This window comes from Hippocampus guttulatus, chromosome 2, assembly GCF_054856545.1.
Source record: "Hippocampus guttulatus isolate MCC_2025c chromosome 2, RoL_Hgut_1.0, whole genome shotgun sequence".
In the NCBI taxonomy this organism is placed as follows: Eukaryota; Metazoa; Chordata; class Actinopteri; order Syngnathiformes; family Syngnathidae; genus Hippocampus; species Hippocampus guttulatus.
In genome coordinates, this window is record NC_141262.1 from 32,386,617 (window position 1) to 32,404,598 (window position 17,982).

Here is a 17,982-nt window from a genome sequence, read left to right on the forward strand (position 1 = left end):
ACAGTCTCTTGTCAAAACAAGTCGATGACGACATGTAATGTTGTGACGTTCCGCTCGCTTGTTCATATTTTGGGCTATCAAGTTAAAGATCTGGCCTTATCTCTGCCCTTGTCACGCAACTGCAGGTTGTCTGCTTTCGTTTGCTTTTGAATGTTGCGAAAAGAAAGCGTTTCTCAACAGTGGCGAAAGACGCCAGGAAATATCCTATCTGTTACGTGTCACACACTAAACCTGCTGCAATGTGCCACTGGTGTGCATTTGTGCACCACGGTCTTCTAAGGTTGAAGGTTCAAGGGCCATGAACTCCCCATTCAGCAGCACCTTCTCAGTGTTTTTGTTGTAGCTGAGCCTCGCAATTTGGGCCAGATTTTTCTGGTTCATGCAAGGGCTGGGCAATAATGGAAATAATAATATCCATCCATACATCCATTTTTAACACCGCTTATCCTGAAGAGGGTCATGGGAAGTTGCTGGAGCCTATCCCAGCTGATTTCGGGCAGAAGGAAGACAACACCCTGAACTGGTTGCCAATCATTCGCAGGGCACATATAGAGACAAACAAACAGTCATACCCACAGTACACTGTCACTGAGTTGGAAGCGATCCCACACTGCCCGCACCCAAGTCCGGCGAGTGTACTACTACACCATTAGCTTTTTTTTCCCCAAGATGGCGCCCGAGTAGGCAGCCTTCAGCAAGTGCTCTTCAAGAGCCTTGCTTTTTTGTTCTTTTTTGGTATTTTTGTCTTTTGTTTTGTGACATGTTGTTTGTTGTTTCATCGTGTGGACCTGATATGGACTGTTTTCAGCGCTTTTTGGCCACGACATTTGTCAAAGGAGAAGTATCTGTGCTTGGTGGTTGCGCCTTCTCGGCAGCACGCCTGTACCAGCACAGATGTTGATTTGGAGGAATGTCGTCGCCATTGACTGTCGGTGCTGGACAGACCTGGGGTGCTTGTGTTTTTTGCGCCTGTAATGGGCAGCATTTTTCACAACCCCGTTTTGTTCAGTGGCTATGTCGGCGCTGTTGGACAGTCGGCGTTGGTGCGGCTGGATGGATGGCTGCTGAAGTTGAGGATGAGGAGAGAGGATGCGTATTTGGAACCGTGAGTCGCCGCTTGGAATTGAAATGGATTTCCATGGGACAGGAGAAGTGAACCAATCTCTTTTTTCGTCAATGGATGCTACAGCTTCTTGTTGACTTTGAAACTTAGCTTGTGGCCGACGTGTGCACATTTTGAGCATGACGTCTCTGATCCACTGGTTAAAGGACACTTTGATTCTCTCCTCTTTCATCTGAAACTGCTTCAAACAACAAAGCGTGTGACGGAAAAGTGGTTAGGACTGCACAACTGTCCGTGTTTTATGTTATGTGTTGTTTATTATTTTACTTTATGTTAACTGTTTTGTGAAGCGCTTTGTTACAGCTGTCGCTGTTGTGAAAGCGCTATATAAATCTGCATGTATTGTATTGTATTGTATTAGCGACTGCAAATAATAATATTCATGATTATTTTCATTGACATTAAAATCACATTTGGTGAACAGTTATTCAATGGTTTCAAAACGTACCACAGTCTTTATTAACGACTAAAACTCAACTTTACACATACCTCATAACCCCTAACAACCAGAAAATAAATTAGTAATAAGTAGAATAAAAATAGGGCAGCACAGTGGGCGAGTGGTGAGGACGTCCACCTCACAATGCAGAGGTGCAGGGTTCGATTCCGGCTCCGGCCTTCCTGTGTGGAGTTTGCATGTTCTCCTCATACCTGTGTGGGTTTTTTCCGCGTACTCCGGTTTCCTCCCACATTCCAAAAACATGCGTGGTATGTTAATTGAACACTCAAAATTGTCCCTAGGTGTGAGTGTGAGCGGGAATTATTGTTCGTCTCTGTGTGACCTGCATTTAGCAACCAGTTGAGAGTGTCCAATGAATCGATGAATGGATAGAAAACAATGTATTAAAATAATCGCAATTTTAAAAAAATACATAAAAATAGTTTGGGGCAGTGTGGCGCATGCATTATGATGCACGTTCATAAAGATAAAGAGGAGAGGAAGTGTTTAACGGTAATAATTTTCAGACATTAGGAAAAACACTGGACAACTACAGTGATATTACCTGTCTGTGTGTGTTAGTGTTTGTGCGTGAATATTTATTATTTGAAGGTAAAGCCCTCTCATGCTGTCTAATGCTAATTTTTGCTAGCCTGTCCATTGATTGCTAGCATTAAGCTGGCATTGTATCTAAAATCAAAGTACTCATTGTATTTAAATATACAATGCGCGTAAATGTTTTTGTGTTTTTAGTTTTACAGTTTAATCAAATGGATGGACTGCGATATATCGTATGCTGTCATCTATGTCTACCTAAGAACATCAGCATTTCAACCTACAAGAACTCCACTTAATATGCAACATACAACAAACATACAAAACATAGTCGTGGTCATATCATATCAATCACAGCACATAGATTCAAACTGAAATTCCTCTGCCCCAATCAGACCTTTTACAAGTCTGTTCTCTCCACGCTCGAGAAAGACTCCTCAAAAGGAGCTGAAAAAAACAACCAGATCTGCATGCACAGCACTGAAGATAAAAATTGAAGTTGGCAGAACTCAAATTCTCTTAAAACAGGGTTAAACAGGGTTAGCTGAGAAATGTGGACAGTGAAAGAAATCATCTCCGCCCAGTGAGCGTCTTGTCCTGTTTCATATGTGTAATTTATTCATGTAATGTATTTACTGTGGCAGAATTTGTATTAGTTTATATGATTTAGTTTTTTTCAATTCAAGTTTTCAAATTGTTGTGTGTGCTTGTATGGGCGGGTTCCAACAAGCAGGAGCCCTTCCTGTCCCAGTTGTAATCTTCTTACAGATTTACTGCTGGTGAGTATTTTGCCATGACATGTGTGGACAAAATCTTTTTGGATATCCTGTGTGTGTCCAGTTCACTGCATGACAGATTTAATCCTGTCTTAAGGTCCAGTGAGGTCATCAAATTGGAACTAATCATGACCCATGGCAATTCTTAAGCACAAAAAAACCAAATTGTTTGTGTAACAACGGCTAAAAACACATAAATGCAATAACTTAAAAATTGGTCTCAAAGTGGACATTTTGGGGGAAAAAAAATATTTTCTGTACACATGTTGAATATGGTCTTCTGTGAAAATGAAGCTCATTAATGTGTAACTAAAAATTACAATCGCAACCCCAGCACTGGTGTAGGATATTTTACCTTGAAATCACACAAAGCTTTAACTTTCTCTTATAGAACCATTATTCAACAAACACTTCCAAATCATCAGAGGAACCGGCGAAATGGCTTCAACATCTGGCTTCATCTGCCCTATGGCCAATGAGACGGGAGGAAATTAGCTTCAAAGGGAGAAGGAACGCTGGCCAGGAGTTACATTTCAACAGTTAAATTGATTCAAAATAGAAATTCAGACATAGTGAACACGATCATTGAGGTTGATCAATTGATTGACTCGGATTAACGGAAACCATGACACGGATAGCGTGCTATAGATCTAATATTAGCAAGCAGGTTAGCCTTTATGTTTTGCTTACTTACTCAAAGACAAACCAAGCAAACATTTTTTACGAGAAGATGTGGTTTTTGGTTCCACCGGGCAATCTTGCAATCGCACTGCAACTATTTTCGACATGCGCTCATGTATCCTGCTCACCCATAGGTTTCGCTGGATTCAGGAAATCGAGAAAAGAAAAACAGAACTTTTGGGATGTATCTGGTTTTTGTTTTTTCCATTTCAGTTCAGATCAGCGGCAGTCAATCACATTTCTGCCAGCTCAAAGTATCTTGACGCCTGTTTACAAACATGATGACATATCCTCTGTGACATTTGTATTTGTTACATTTCCACAAGGACAAAAGGACATAGCTAGCTAATTGCTAGGGTGTAATGCGTATTATTCTCTTGGCTATCATTGTTTCTTTGTAAACGGATTCTGTTTTGACAACATCATCTGTACTGGAATCTCCTAAACACCTTCCTGTTGGGCCACGGGGAGTTATGGTTGTCCTCAGAGGGATGACATATGAGACGTAATCATAATTACATAATAGTCTCTGCCTTTGATCATGATTCTTTGTATTTTACAGATTTTTCCTTTGTTATACTTTTCATAATTGTCTTTTAGAATCGCTTAGCCCAGAGGTGGGCAAACTACGGCCCGCGGGCCGAATCCGGCCCGTTGGTCCTTTTAATCCGGCCCGCCGAAGGTCGGTCCACAATTAAGGTTCGATGTGAATGATTGCATTCATTTCAATTGGACTTGTAATGACAGGCATTTCACCGCCAGGTGGTGCATTGACTTGAAGTTGCAGAACACAGGGAGGGGGGGGGGGGGCGGGATCTAGAGCGTATCGCTCTACTTCTACTGGTCTGATCACAACCCATCTGCAGAAATGCACAGGCTAAAATAGGTCATCAACAACACTGTCGTCATTTTAAAAAAGTATATTAATACAGTACTTTCATGCTTTTGTTCTGTTGATGTTTGATATGGACTGTCAACAAATGCAGTTTATTTTTTTTAATGTACCATAGCTCGTGCTGACCTGGCCCTTCTGTCAAATTTTAAAAGTCAATGCGGCCCCCGAGCCAAAAAGTTTGCCCACCCCTGGCTTAGCCTATCGATTATTCCATCATTTATTCTCGAGTTTTCCAAACTTGCTGTATATTAAACACGATACTTACTAATAAGCAAACAATATGTTCATATTAATTTTCACAGAAGACAGGGTCTGGTGTTGTGCTCTGACCAGGTGAAATGACTTTCATGGCCATTGAGGCTGCTCCGTTGGCCTGCTGGCAGCGAATGTGACGATAAATAAAGAAATAAATAGATAAAAGATCCATACGTGACTCTGATGCTCGCCTGCTCTTTATTTTTCGTTCAGGTTTGCCTCAATAACGTACCAGTAATCGCTTTACAATCACACTCTATCACTGTTAAGCAATGTTAAGAGAGCAAACAATGCTGAGCTGAATGAGCTGAAGAAGCTTTAAAATTATTTTATGTGGTCACAACGATTAGTGGAAGATGATTTGCTCCTGTAAAAAAAGTGACGGGACACACTGTGATGGCTTAAGCCTGTTCCCAAAGCTCCAACAGCTCCGCTTTGCAGTAATTACATGAAACTTTGTTTTTGTCCTTTTTGAGTCTTGCTCCATGGCAGACCGCCCGTCAACAACAAATGGGTGTACAGTAAACACAAAAGTAGGCAAACATTGGTTCCAGGGGTTGTAAATCTGGTTTTAAATCAGCAATATTTGTGTCAGTCAATTTTGTGGTCAACTTAGCCGAGTGAACTGATTTTCTTTTCCCCAGCCCTACACAAAAAATAAATAAATAAAAAAGCGAACACATTCACTGCTTCCAGACGAGATGTCTTGACACAAATATTTTTGCCAGTCCAACGTGCAGGCCTTGAATTTGACCCCAGTCGTGGGAGAGTATTCTCAAGGGCTGTTTTCACAAGACTGTTGAAAATTGTATCATTTAAGGCAAGACAATCATTTACATGACAACAGTAACTGGAGCCTGAAATCCATCCATCCATCCATTTTCCGAACCGCTTGATCCTCACTAGGGTCGCGGGGGGTGCTGGAGCCTATCCCAGCCATCTCCGGGCAGTAGGCGGGGGACACCCTGAATCAGTTGCCAGCCAATCGCAGGGCACACAGAGACGAACAACCATCCACGCCCACACTCACACCTAGGGACAATTTAGAGCGTCCAATCAGCCTGACATGCATGTTTTTGGAATGTGGGAGGAAACCGGAGCACCCGGAGAAAACCCACGCAGGCCCGGGGAGAACATGCAAACTCCACACAGGGAGGCCGGAGCTGGAATCGAACCCGGTACCTCTGCACTGTGAAGCCGACGTGCTAACCACTGGACTACCGGGCCGCCGAGCCTGAAATCACAAATGTTTAAGAACGGGTCTCGAAGAAAAAGCAGTGGAAAACAGCTCTGTTACTTTTTTAATGTTATTGTTGAAAACCGTCATCTGTGTTAAAGGTCGGCACGCACATGGTAAATGTTCTGGATGTTGTCAAGTACTTCACTGGCTAACAAGTAATGGCAGAACACAGTTCTGATGGATGATTTGTATTTGTGAAAAGCATTATGCCTTTGGATAAGCCAATTTGGACTAGCAAGTTGTTGTTATGAAATTAACATCGCCAATATCTGACTTGACAATATTTTTGGTCATTTTGGCAGTGTATGTTTATGCAATTTGTTTACAGAGCCTGATCATTGTCGTGTACACTTACCCTCGGACTTTCGATCCTTGAATATGGTGACTCAGATTCAACTGTTGGGGACAGTTGGGGGCTCTGTTTGCCCCTGGGACTGGTATTCCTTCCAAAAGTCGATGGTCAATGGACACTTGGTTTAAGTACAAAATAAAATGGTTAAAAAAAAATCAAGTTGAACATTTGGCTTTGAACAATTGACAAAACCATGTCATTGCAATGCAATTGCGCAATCTAATTTGACAGCCCTCTGTTTGACTGGAAAAAAGATCGCATCCCCCGAGCTCCACCAATTGAAAATAAATTGAAAAAAATCATCAAGCCACAGTGTTCCGACATTGTGTAAAGTGAAATTGTTGAAAAATACTGTGTTGAGTTGGCCCTGTAGTCATACATAAAGAAAACAAACCTTTGGAGTTTTCATGCTGAAGTCATTGTGCTTGATGACTTGGTGGATGTAGAAGTCACAACAACCTACTGGGTGAATGCTGGAGAGGCACACGTCCAGCTTCACTCCACTCTTGTTTCCGGGGATCCATGAAAGTTAATAAAGTTTAGAGTCAATGTATCACACAAGAGCAACAAATTAACTTTAAGTGAGTCTGTTTGTGTTTCCACGTCCCCTTTGTTGTGTTTCTCATTCAACTGTAACTTGGAGACTGTGTTGGCTAATTATTACGGGGACAAAAAAAGTTGTCATAACAACTTCTGACTTTTGTTTGCATTGATATGATTTTAAAAAGCCAAAATGGAATTTTGAACAATTTTGAAAACTGTGCATGTAATAGGTGGCTTTTCAATTCATCTTCCAAAAGTGATATCCCCTAACCTCTAAATAATTATTGTTCAAAATCTACACATTCATTATTTTCAGTACAGCATGTGCACTTTTTCGCGATCGAAGGACACTGTCATCTTGCTTCTTTTCCGAAATCTCATGAATCAATTATTATTTATGCGATTATTATATTTCTGCTCGCTGTTAAATTTTTAACGTTAGTTTTATCTCTGTCTGAACACGTTCACAAGACAATAGAGTCTGTTCACAACAAATGGAATGACAAGATTAGCCATTTTTAAATGTCTTTTTTAATAGTATTTTGGAAAAAAAACCTCTCTGTATACAGTGTACATAAATCCCGATGATTTGGATGACTACATGTTATAAATTCTCATGAGAACATGATGATCCACACCATCCCATCTCATGTAAAATCCTCCAGGCAGGCGATGTGTCACATTCACATGACATCACCGAGCAACAACAACGTGACTAATTTCCTGCGGTAAATATTACCGCATTGCAAATTATGCCATGTGATTTGTTTTACCGTGACTATTAAGTGCATCAACTGCTCTGTGTGGATTTAAGAACCAGCCCCCGCCAAATTTAGTACTTGATGATGTTAATAGAGCAGTTGCATTAGCTCACTTCCTGCCATGGCAGCGGGGGTCTTTCACATTTCAAAGCACTTCTTTTGCATGGTGTTAATTAAAACGGCTTTGAGGTTGAGTCAGAGTCTCTGTCGCTAAATCAAACAACCCCTCCAATGGCAAATGTCATTACGGTGTCTGACTGAAAAGACAACACAGCCGAGGAGAAACAAAACGTACTGTAGTTTGCCTCTTGATGTGACTGGCAGGATTTGCACCCGATCACCCTACCTCATGTTGACAGCCCCTTGACACTTTCACAGCCCACATAACGACAATGCTTTAATCTCTCGACCTGACTATTGACAGAGGCTTTTTTTTTTCAAACTCATTTAACGACTTTCACACGCACACAGGCAAATAAATGCAACAAGAAGTTCAAGGGACACTAAAAGGCGCGTGGGCTGGTGGTTATGGGCGGGGGGTTGCTCATATGTCGCCCATGTCTGAGGGAACTGGTGAGGTCATGGATGAGCATTTCCCGCAGAGGCGTCAACACGGTTGATGCTCTGTCTCAAAGATTATTTACATGGCAGGGATTAAGGGCCTGTTTAGACAAGATTGATTATTTTCTTTTTAACTAAAAATGACGTTTTTCATCTCTCAAAAAAAAGGGCTGTTGTGAAGATAAGATAAGATAAGAAAACCTTTATTAGTCTCGCAATGGAGAAATTCCCAATTCACAGCAGCAAAGTTATGAAAGGAAGAAGTAGAACAACAAAATATAGGAGCTGCTGGAAAGGCAGCCACTCTCGCGGCGCCATTTTGAAGTCAAAATACCAAAAATAACACAACACAACAGATAGGACACAGACAGTCGTGCAATCTTCACCAATTTTCTGCATACACTTTGTTGTCTGAAGCGGTTATAGATGAAAGGGGAGAGGATCAAAGTGTCCTTTCACCAGTGGATCAGTGACGTCATGCTGAAAAGGTGCACACGTCTGCTACAAGCTAAGTTTTGAAAGCAAACACGAAGCTGTAGCGTCCATTGACGAAAAGAGATGAGTTCACTTCTCCTGTCCCACGTAATCCGCTTCAAACTCCAAGCCGCGACTCCCAGTTCCAAATCCGCATCGGCGCTCCGCGCTAACGCTCCTTTCTTCTCATCGTCGGCTCCTCAAGCCTTACATCCATCCAGCCGCCGACCGTTCAACAGCACCGATCTCTCCGCTGAACAAAGCGGGGCTGTGAAAAATGCTGCCCATTACAGGCGCAAGACACAAGCGCATCGGGACTGTCCAGCAACGACAGTCAAATGGCGCCGAAATTCCTCCCAGTCAAAAACAGTGCTGGCATACCCATGCTGCCAAGAAGGCGCAAACACCAAGCACAGAGTCTCCTCCTTGATGAATATCGTGGCCAAAAAATGCTGAAAAAAGTCCACATCAGGTCCACACGACGTAACAACAAACGCAAAGTGACAAAACAAACACAAAAACAACAAAAAAAGCAAGGCTCATGAGAGCACTTGCTGACGCAATTGCATTTAGAGTACAGGTTCTCTTATTATTGAAACAGATTGATTTGAATCCCCAAATGTGGATATATAGGCAGCCCTATCCTGGTAAAATTTGATACTTAAGACCACCTCACCAAGTTTACGAAAGATTTTGGCAAGGTGTGATTTGAGGCAGCCCGTATTAGCTATGCCATCTTACAACTGAACTTCACTGAACAAATGTACTGTACTGGATGGAAGAAAAACCCAAAAACATTTCAACCACTGTAATAATATACACGGTTTGACCATTTGATTTCGTGATTCTTCTTCATAGGAAGCCTGCATACCACGAGTACTACAAGAATCACTGCGATAACACATCACGACTGGCATTGTGACATCATACAGTGCGGCTTTTCGGCCTATCTTTCTGGGCCGGTTTCATGCATGTATGTTTTGATTGATATGATCTAAGTTGACCCTGCTATATCCGTCTCCAGCGCCACTGAGTGCAGATGGCTGTTTTGTTCTTTAAGACTTTGAGGTCCAATCACTTTTTTCTCACAGTCCACTGGAAGTCACAGCCAATGTTTTGGCTAATTTGCAAACCAAACATATTGCTTTCCCTTTCAGAGGCACCTCCACAAATGGCCCCGATCCGTTCCCAACAAACCACACCCCTCTACTGCCATTGGCATGTGAGAGCGGCGCGCGACTGAGCTCTGAATGCTCTTTAGTGGTCACACTTTTCCCAAACGCCTTGCAGCTGCTCCTATTGTGGCTCCTTCGCCAATTCTTTTGGCCTCCTGTCGCTCTCCAGGCCTCACACAGATTCAAACAGAGGGAGTATGGCCCCAACAATGGAAGACGCCATGACATCATGTGTCTTCTGTGGTAGAAGAAAAAAATCTAATGACAGGGTACTTAAAAAAAAAAATCTAATGATAGGATTCCATTGCATGAACAGAGAGGCAGTTGGTCCATATATTAATTTATATGTATGGACAGTATTAACAGCATTATATATTTTCTATGAAGCTTGCAACAGATATTTTACAAAATAATATCTTGGAATGAATGTCCAATCATCAAATAGATAGTATGTTTAGATGCAATAGCTAATAGCTTTCTTTGATCCCGAATACAAATTTTCTCCTGGACAATTCAACTGTCAGACAAAATGAGCAAAACGAACTCAGCTTTAAAGATAGTTTATATACTTCTCAGAGAAGCAATTCTCAGAACATCTCGCTTACAGGTTTAGTTCTGCCCATGAGCACCACACTCAAGCAGCGTTGAAAACCGGTTTTCGAACAAACAGAGCAAACCCGAATACTCCACTTGACTTCTTTCGGCTTCCTGACATGAGGAAGTGACGCTTCCTCATGTAGCGTTCTTTGTGAGCAGACGTGTTTGTTGTGATTTACGCAAATCTGACTGTTTTTATAATATTTCTGCATAATGTACTAGCCCCTAATCATAGGCTACGAAAACCGAGGTATGACTGTATATATACACACACACACACGCACACACACGATTAGTCTCTTATATATATATATTTTATGTCTGGCATACTTTAGCTTATGAATTCATATGGTTTATTGTGAAGTATTAAGGACAAACAGCACAACGAAAGGGTCACTTTTAAATGTACAAAGTCGCATCACTTTTATTCTGTGGTATAAAAACATTGAAATGAACATCTGAAAAAATAGATCCACTAGAGAAATATATTACTTTAGTTCAATAAATATGTCACATAGCAATCATTGTAGACTACCTGCCCACCAGGGCTTGCAGTACACAGTACAGAAACATGAGGTATTTAATGGTCAGTTTCCCCATCATGTCAGGTTCGTCACATCGAGCAAAGGCAGACATTTGCATTGAAAGTGGCCTCTCCTGCCATATCCACAATAAGCAGAGGGGGTACATTCATTGTTCTTCAAATGAAGCAGTAACTTGTCAGCATAGGTTCATAATTGGATCCCTTAACTAGTAAGCAAAAAATAGAGACATTTGTGAGATCAACATTCCTGAGACTGCTGTTAGCCCTCTGATTTGTTATTAAGTCATGATTGTGATTATCAAAAGCATTTGCCTTCACGCAGCAGAATCATTCCACAAACATCCAACAGCTTCGCTGCGCAGTTACACATCAATACTGCTCGTTGGTAGCTGCCACGTCTGTCCTTAAATTGACGTCGGGATACAAGGTTATGTTTTTTGCAGTGATACCAGCACCACTGTTTAATAGTCACCAGTTGTGAGTTGTTGCTCGAGTCTAGATGTTTACGTCCCATTCTGCATCAGCAGCTGGGAGAGGTAGTGATGGGACTGTGGAGGAAGGAGAGCTGACTGGCAGACGAGTGCACCGGGATGGACACTGGGAAATTGAAAACGGTGCTGCCGTTGCCGATGACCGGACTTCCGGCCTCCGACGAGCAGGTGGAGGAGGCGAGCACCTGTGACTCGAACTGGAGGAGCTGCCCCATGAAGCTGAAGTTGGGCGAGATGATGCTGCGGCGCTGCTTCACAAACTCGAAGGCCTCGTCCAGTTTGACGCGGTTGGTGCGCATGAGGTAGGCGAGGCAGATGGTGGCCGACCGGGAGATGCCCGCTTGGCAGTGGACGAACACACGACCGCCGTTATTTCGAACTGAATCTACACAAAGAAAAAAGGTGGCAAAGTTAGCACATTGCGAGAAGGACTGTTTATGTATGCAAGAAACAGGTCTTCACAGTTGCTATTAAGACACAGGAGGACGGTTAATGGCCCTGCGGGGGCCTAACGGGGGGTGGGCCATGTGCACAAAGAAGGGGAACTCACCCCCCTGAGCATATTGATTTTGGAGGAAGGCCGCCAGCGAGCGAGGAGAAATCGCCTTTTGTGAAGACACAACAAAAGGTCGGCGCGGAGCCAAGCCGAACCCACTATTGCCACAGCCTGGCAACTCATTTAAAAAGCAGTGTGTGTTTGGGCAGGGGGGCTGATGATGTAACCAAGGGGCCCCCTTGCAGAGCCAGCTGGTCAGTTTTTGGAGGGAACTTTTACAAATTTAAATCCACGAGTGAAGGTGGGGTGTTATTCTTTTCACTCTTCACACTCACTTTGCTATTAACAGAGCACGAAAGCAGTGTCCAAAAAATACGAACCGATAAAGTCAATGGCCTCGTTGAACCAGGAGCTGATATCTGCTTTGTGATTGTCCTCCACAGGGATGCTCTTGTACAAAAAGGAGTCCTCAAAATGGTTGGGGCAGTTGGCAGAGACGTTTATCAGGGCCGTAATCCCCAGCATGTCCAGCATGTCTTTTCGCGAAGCATGGTAAGCGCTACCGAGGTACAGGAAGGGCAGGATCTCAACGGGACCTCCCTAAGAAGAGGACATGAAAACACAGTCAGTCAGGGAGGTGAAAAGTAAACTTTTTGTCGCAATCGTTTTGAAGGAAAATAAACCACACAAACCTGATCATAAAGTGGTGTATTGCATGGACTGCAGCTCGGGTCTGCACTTCCTGGGTGGCTGGAGCTCAGAGGTAAACTGAGCCCCTGTGAGGGAGAAGGCTTGGTGCACATGTCTGGATAATCTTGAGAAAATGCGTCAAATCCACCTGAGGACCAAAATACAACATCTTTTTTTAAACAAAATTGAAGGCGTTGTAATCACGTAACCAAAAAAAGGGGAACAAGTGCTTTGTAACAGAGGCCGAGTCTATTTCTGAATTGTTTACAGCAGCACCAGCTGGTATGGTGACAGCTGTAAACCACATTTGTTGCCACAGACACACACAAACAACAAATGTGAGTGAGACACTGTTATTACCTTTTAGGATGAAGACACTTGCGCCACAGGGGTCCCGGCACAGGGCTGCCAGAGCCAGCATCAAAGTCCCGTCTTTCTTGGCGTGGCTTAAGTCACAACTGTGATCGTCCAGAAGCACCACCGACTTGTACTCGCCGGACAGGAGCCGGCTCCTGGTCTCCTCGTTAGGGACAATATGTTCGAGTCCCAGGCCGCCCCTGGCTCGTCTCCGCACGATGGTGCTGAAGCGGACGTTGGTGGAGGCCACGATATGGGAGCCGTTGAAGGATAGGAAAGAGCGACAGTCCAGCACCAGGCAGCCCGGAGCGTCGGCCTCCAACAGACCACGGAGGGACGCACAGTCGATGGTGGGCACCTCCATTATGACCATAGTAGGGCAACGGGAAAGAAAAGTTAGATCCAAATACATATAGCTTGAAGTTTGAAGCGGTGGAGAGCTGCTGGTTGTAGTCTCCGCTTTGTTCCGATTAAAACAAAAAAAAAAGAAAACCTCAGACGGCAAAAAAAATATGCTCGTGTGCTCGTAAGTAAAATAAGTAAACGTAAAGTACTCGTAGAGTCTTCTGAGTGTATCCGCCGCTCTAAATTCTTCCCTGGTGTCTCCTGTAACAGTAGTTCACGGCGAAGTGACTGTGGAAGTCGAGGTGAAGCACATTTTTTATATACGGCCACAGGTTGTGAATGGGAGACCACTGACGTCACGAGACCGCCCTATCTGGCGTCCTGCCAGCCTGCATGACGTCAAAGGCACGCGCCCGCCCGCATTGAGTTGAACCACACGAGAGCGCGCACGCTTTCAGAACATTTTGGTCTCAGGCATGCACACGTCGTCCGCGTCCGCCTTCATTTCCCAGCTGTCCCTTCTCAGCGCAGCCACGAACCCAGCGGAGACAAATATTTCTTCAACACTTTGTAGTGTTTATCAGATGTGACAAATTTGGCAGTAGTAACTCAGAGCTACGTAGAAATACAGAAAATGCCACTATGAAAATGCTGAACTTTGGTAAGATGGATAGATAGATAGATAGATAGATAGATAGATAGATAGATAGATAGATAGATAGATAGATAGATAGATAGATAGATAGATAGATAGATAGATAGATAGATAGATAGATAGTATTTGATAAGTCATAAATATCGTCCAACTGTGCTATACCACTATTTAAACTTACAGTGTAATATAAGGCAAGGGAACTTCATTCGTATAGCTACACCTAAAAGCATTTACAAACAGAACAGCTGAAGACATTTGCAAAGCAAAGAGAACAAAAGTCGTTTATTAAATTAACTAACTAAATTTAATGGTGACATTGAAGCACATTTACAAAAAAAAGATTTAAAAACATATAAATGCAAAGGAAAGACCATGGAGGATACTCTAAGTGATCGACAAGGTCTTATTGATGACTTATGATAAATCATTCTGTATTGTGTGTGTGGATAAAAACACGTTGCATAATATTACACATATAAGCCTTGTAATGACAACACCTGAAAACATACGTCTGACCTGTATTTGTTTCTTCTGGTTTGACAGAGAATCTTTGGATGCAAGATTGTGCTGCTTCTCACGCTCGCACATGACAACAAAATCACCACGAATCATTCATGAAGTCTCCTATATGAGGCCATGGATGAGGAATATTTTGCCCGTCCAGATCTGTTGCCACCGTTAATGCTCCCCAGTTCATGTTGCTCCATGTCGCTGCACAGAAGCGATCCACGGCAGGTGACTTTACCTCTGTTGAGTTACATCAACTCGTCATTTAGAAAAATGTAATATGCCTATCTGTGATCAAATGTAGAGAATGAGAGTCAAAACTAAAGTACAGATAGCAGAAAAATCTACTTCTGTACACAATAACAAAGTATTTGGTTACTTCCCACCATTGGTGTTGAGTCCCCTAAGCGGTTGATGGTTAGTCATTTTGATCACGTTGGTGACGTCTTATCATGAACACAGTCATTGTCAGTGACTCTTCAAAAATAACCATTGGTGATTGCGAATGAATGGGTGTGTTGTCTAATGTTAGTTTAAGCCAAGTATTACATTTACACATTCATATGTGTATAAATAATGAGTTTGTGTTGGAGGGTTTTACATTTAAGATGGTCCATCTGCATGCATATTCATTTTGGGGAGATAGTATTTCCTCACTAAAATCATAAATTTTGTGTAAAGTGTAAGACTATAAACAAATGCAAAACAAATTTCGTTAGCTTTCAGGAAAAATATGCTGTACAAGTTGGCCTAATTCATTTTATTTGACAACACGACAATCATCAATAATTTTCGTGCTGCGGCTGTATTTTTTCCCCCCATCAATTAAATACAATTATTACAATTATAAATTATACTTAAACATTTTAAAGTGAAGATTCTGCGATAGTAGGCCTCTTCAACTGTTGCTTTGTTTTACTGTCAGTCATGGTATCCCATCAACGATTGTAGAGTGAATACCGTATTTAGATGGTACTATCTGTACTCCAGTAAATGAGGAATTTGATGAATTTTCCATGATGTTAGTGTAACTACATTTCTGTTTTGCCTCTTGACCAAAGGGTTGACAAATAAGAAAATAATATGTAAATATCTGGCACAGGGGGCCATAAACATTTATTCTTTGTTTTTATTAGTCGGAGGTACATAATGTTCAATGCCCCGAGAGTGAAGGCAAACCATAAAAGTTAATCACTGTATAGAAATCTCAAGTCCAGTAAATTTCCACATGCTGTGTACCAAAACACAGGTCTTCCAGGAAGACAACGGCAGATGGAGATCTTTTCAAGCTGCCAGTTGTGAAGTAACTGAAACAGGGGAATGTAACATTACGGTCCAGATTAGGATTATTTCTTGTTTGGGTGACAGCCACTCGGAGAAACCCTTTTCATTCACTGCTCTGATGACTCAGAATGAGCCCTGTAGTCTCATCATATGGAAGTAGGAGGGTCATTGTTGACAACAGGTAGAGGGTGTGTATGATTATTTTGTGACTTGAAGCTTCACAGGGTAAACACCAGGGTGCTTTTTTGTTTTTTGACTCCTCTCCAGTATGCTTTGGAATTTCAGCTCATGATGCCTCACCAGTTGTAAATCTATGAATCCAATGATTTGCATACTATTATATTGTTGGACTGTATGTGGGCCAAGTTTATCTTATCTTTTTCAAAAGATTTGCTTATGGCTATGACCTCATTCTCACTCCAGAGAAACCCGAGCAGGACTATCAACCCACTGAATCCACATCCATGCCATTATGACCTGGCTTTTACCTCGGTGAAAGAAAGGATAATGGATGTGTTCTATGAAAGGGGGTGAGGGGTGGATGGGAAACCAAGAGGGCAAAAACGTAACTAATCACAACAGAGTGCAAAAACTCTCCAGCCAGTTTAACCTAACGCTCCTGTGAGATGAGTCAACAGCAAACCAAATGCAATAGAGTAGGAATGTTATACACTTTCCAGTGGAGGAGGGGCTGGAGGTAGTCTGTATCCAAACATTTTGTCCTAAAAGAAAGACTGTGTCTTCCACCAAGTCATGATGAGTCAGGTGAGCAAATACATTTGACCAGCAAAAGAGGTCAACTGTACAAGTCTAAGCTCCATATAACGACAGTCCAGCACTTTGACATACATCACAAATTCGAACAGTTGAAATTGTCTATGTAAAATATTGTCCTCCAATGACAACAAGCCAATGAGTTTCGACCAAGGCCAGAAAATAGGGGCGATGCGTCCAATGCCAATAATTACAGTCTGGAAGTCTTCAGTCAGAAGGGGAAGTGAAAGAGACGACAGCCTCATTTTTGCTGTCACTTGCGGTCCTCTTTACCCATTTACTGTCATTGTCACTATAGGCAACCCCTGAGCAATCGTGGGAAAACACACGGCCATAACTAACAGCTGACAGTGTTTCTGACTGGAATGTGTTTAATTTCATAAACAGCCCACACCCCACCCCCAAAGGAGATGAGATGACTCATAATTCACCAATGCAAATCATCATGAGGGAACCTTTTGTTACTGTTTTGTAAGGTAGTAAAATGTACAGCTGCCCATTCTTTAATAATGGTAAATGAACAGTGATATGTGTGTATTCAGTGTTTGCTTTGATACAATATTCCAATTGAAATAAGTTGTATCTTATCCATCAATCCATTTTCTGATCCGCTTATCCTCACAAGGGCCGCGGGGCATGCTGGAGCCTATTCCAACTATGTGGGGTTCGGTACACCCGGAACTGTTTGCCAGCCAATCACAGGGCACACATTCATTGCAGGGGGTATGTGGAGAATAATTTATTTGAATAAATTAAAATGGAATAATTTATTTTCCAAAATCAGTAACATGCACCACAGCCATGCCAAAACGAGAACAGGTAGGTTAATTCTTATTTTGATTTTTTTTTTTTACATTTTTATTGCTTCTTTATTTTCAAGGCAACAAATGCAATTTTATTTTGGATATCAGCTTCAATATCACTTACATAAGAAGTAAATGTTCAAATTAAAAAAAACAAAATAAAATTAATTGCAGTGTATAATCAGATGTCTTAAATTCTACTTATGGCGAATCATCAACATGTATGTGTCAGGGTTTAGTCATAGTATGACAAAAACATTTGGGGTACAGAAGCAAAATCATACAAATTTCTCAATCTGAAAAATACGGTTTACAATACAATACAATACAATACAATACATGCTGATTTATATAGCGCATTCACAACAGCGGCAGCTGTAACAAAGCGCTTAACATTTTAAACACAAAATTACATATACAAATAGATTTATAGAGGTACAAATAAAAGTAAAAAAATTCAAACGTTTCATTTAATATTCTATTGTCATATAATTATATGTATAGGCACATTGCAAGGGCTACAGGGCAACGCGCGCGTGTGTGTGTGTATATGTATATACAGTACATGCATATACCGTATATATATATATATATATATATATATATATA

The 17,982-nt window shown here is 41.9% G+C and overlaps 1 protein-coding gene across 1 annotated transcript; it reads right to left on the bottom strand.

The window, feature by feature from the left end:
• Positions 1-10,820: 10,820 nt before the first annotated feature.
• dusp1 (dual specificity phosphatase 1) lies at positions 10,821-13,644 on the bottom strand. Its single transcript, XM_086105736.1, has 4 exons — positions 13,009-13,644; positions 12,651-12,796; positions 12,339-12,558; positions 10,821-11,847 (listed from the first exon to the last, which is right to left on the bottom strand). The coding sequence occupies exons 1-4, from the start codon at positions 13,415-13,417 to the stop codon at positions 11,492-11,494; spliced, it is 1,131 nt and encodes a 376-aa protein (XP_085961862.1). The 5' UTR covers positions 13,418-13,644; the 3' UTR covers positions 10,821-11,491.
• Positions 13,645-17,982: the final 4,338 nt, after the last annotated feature.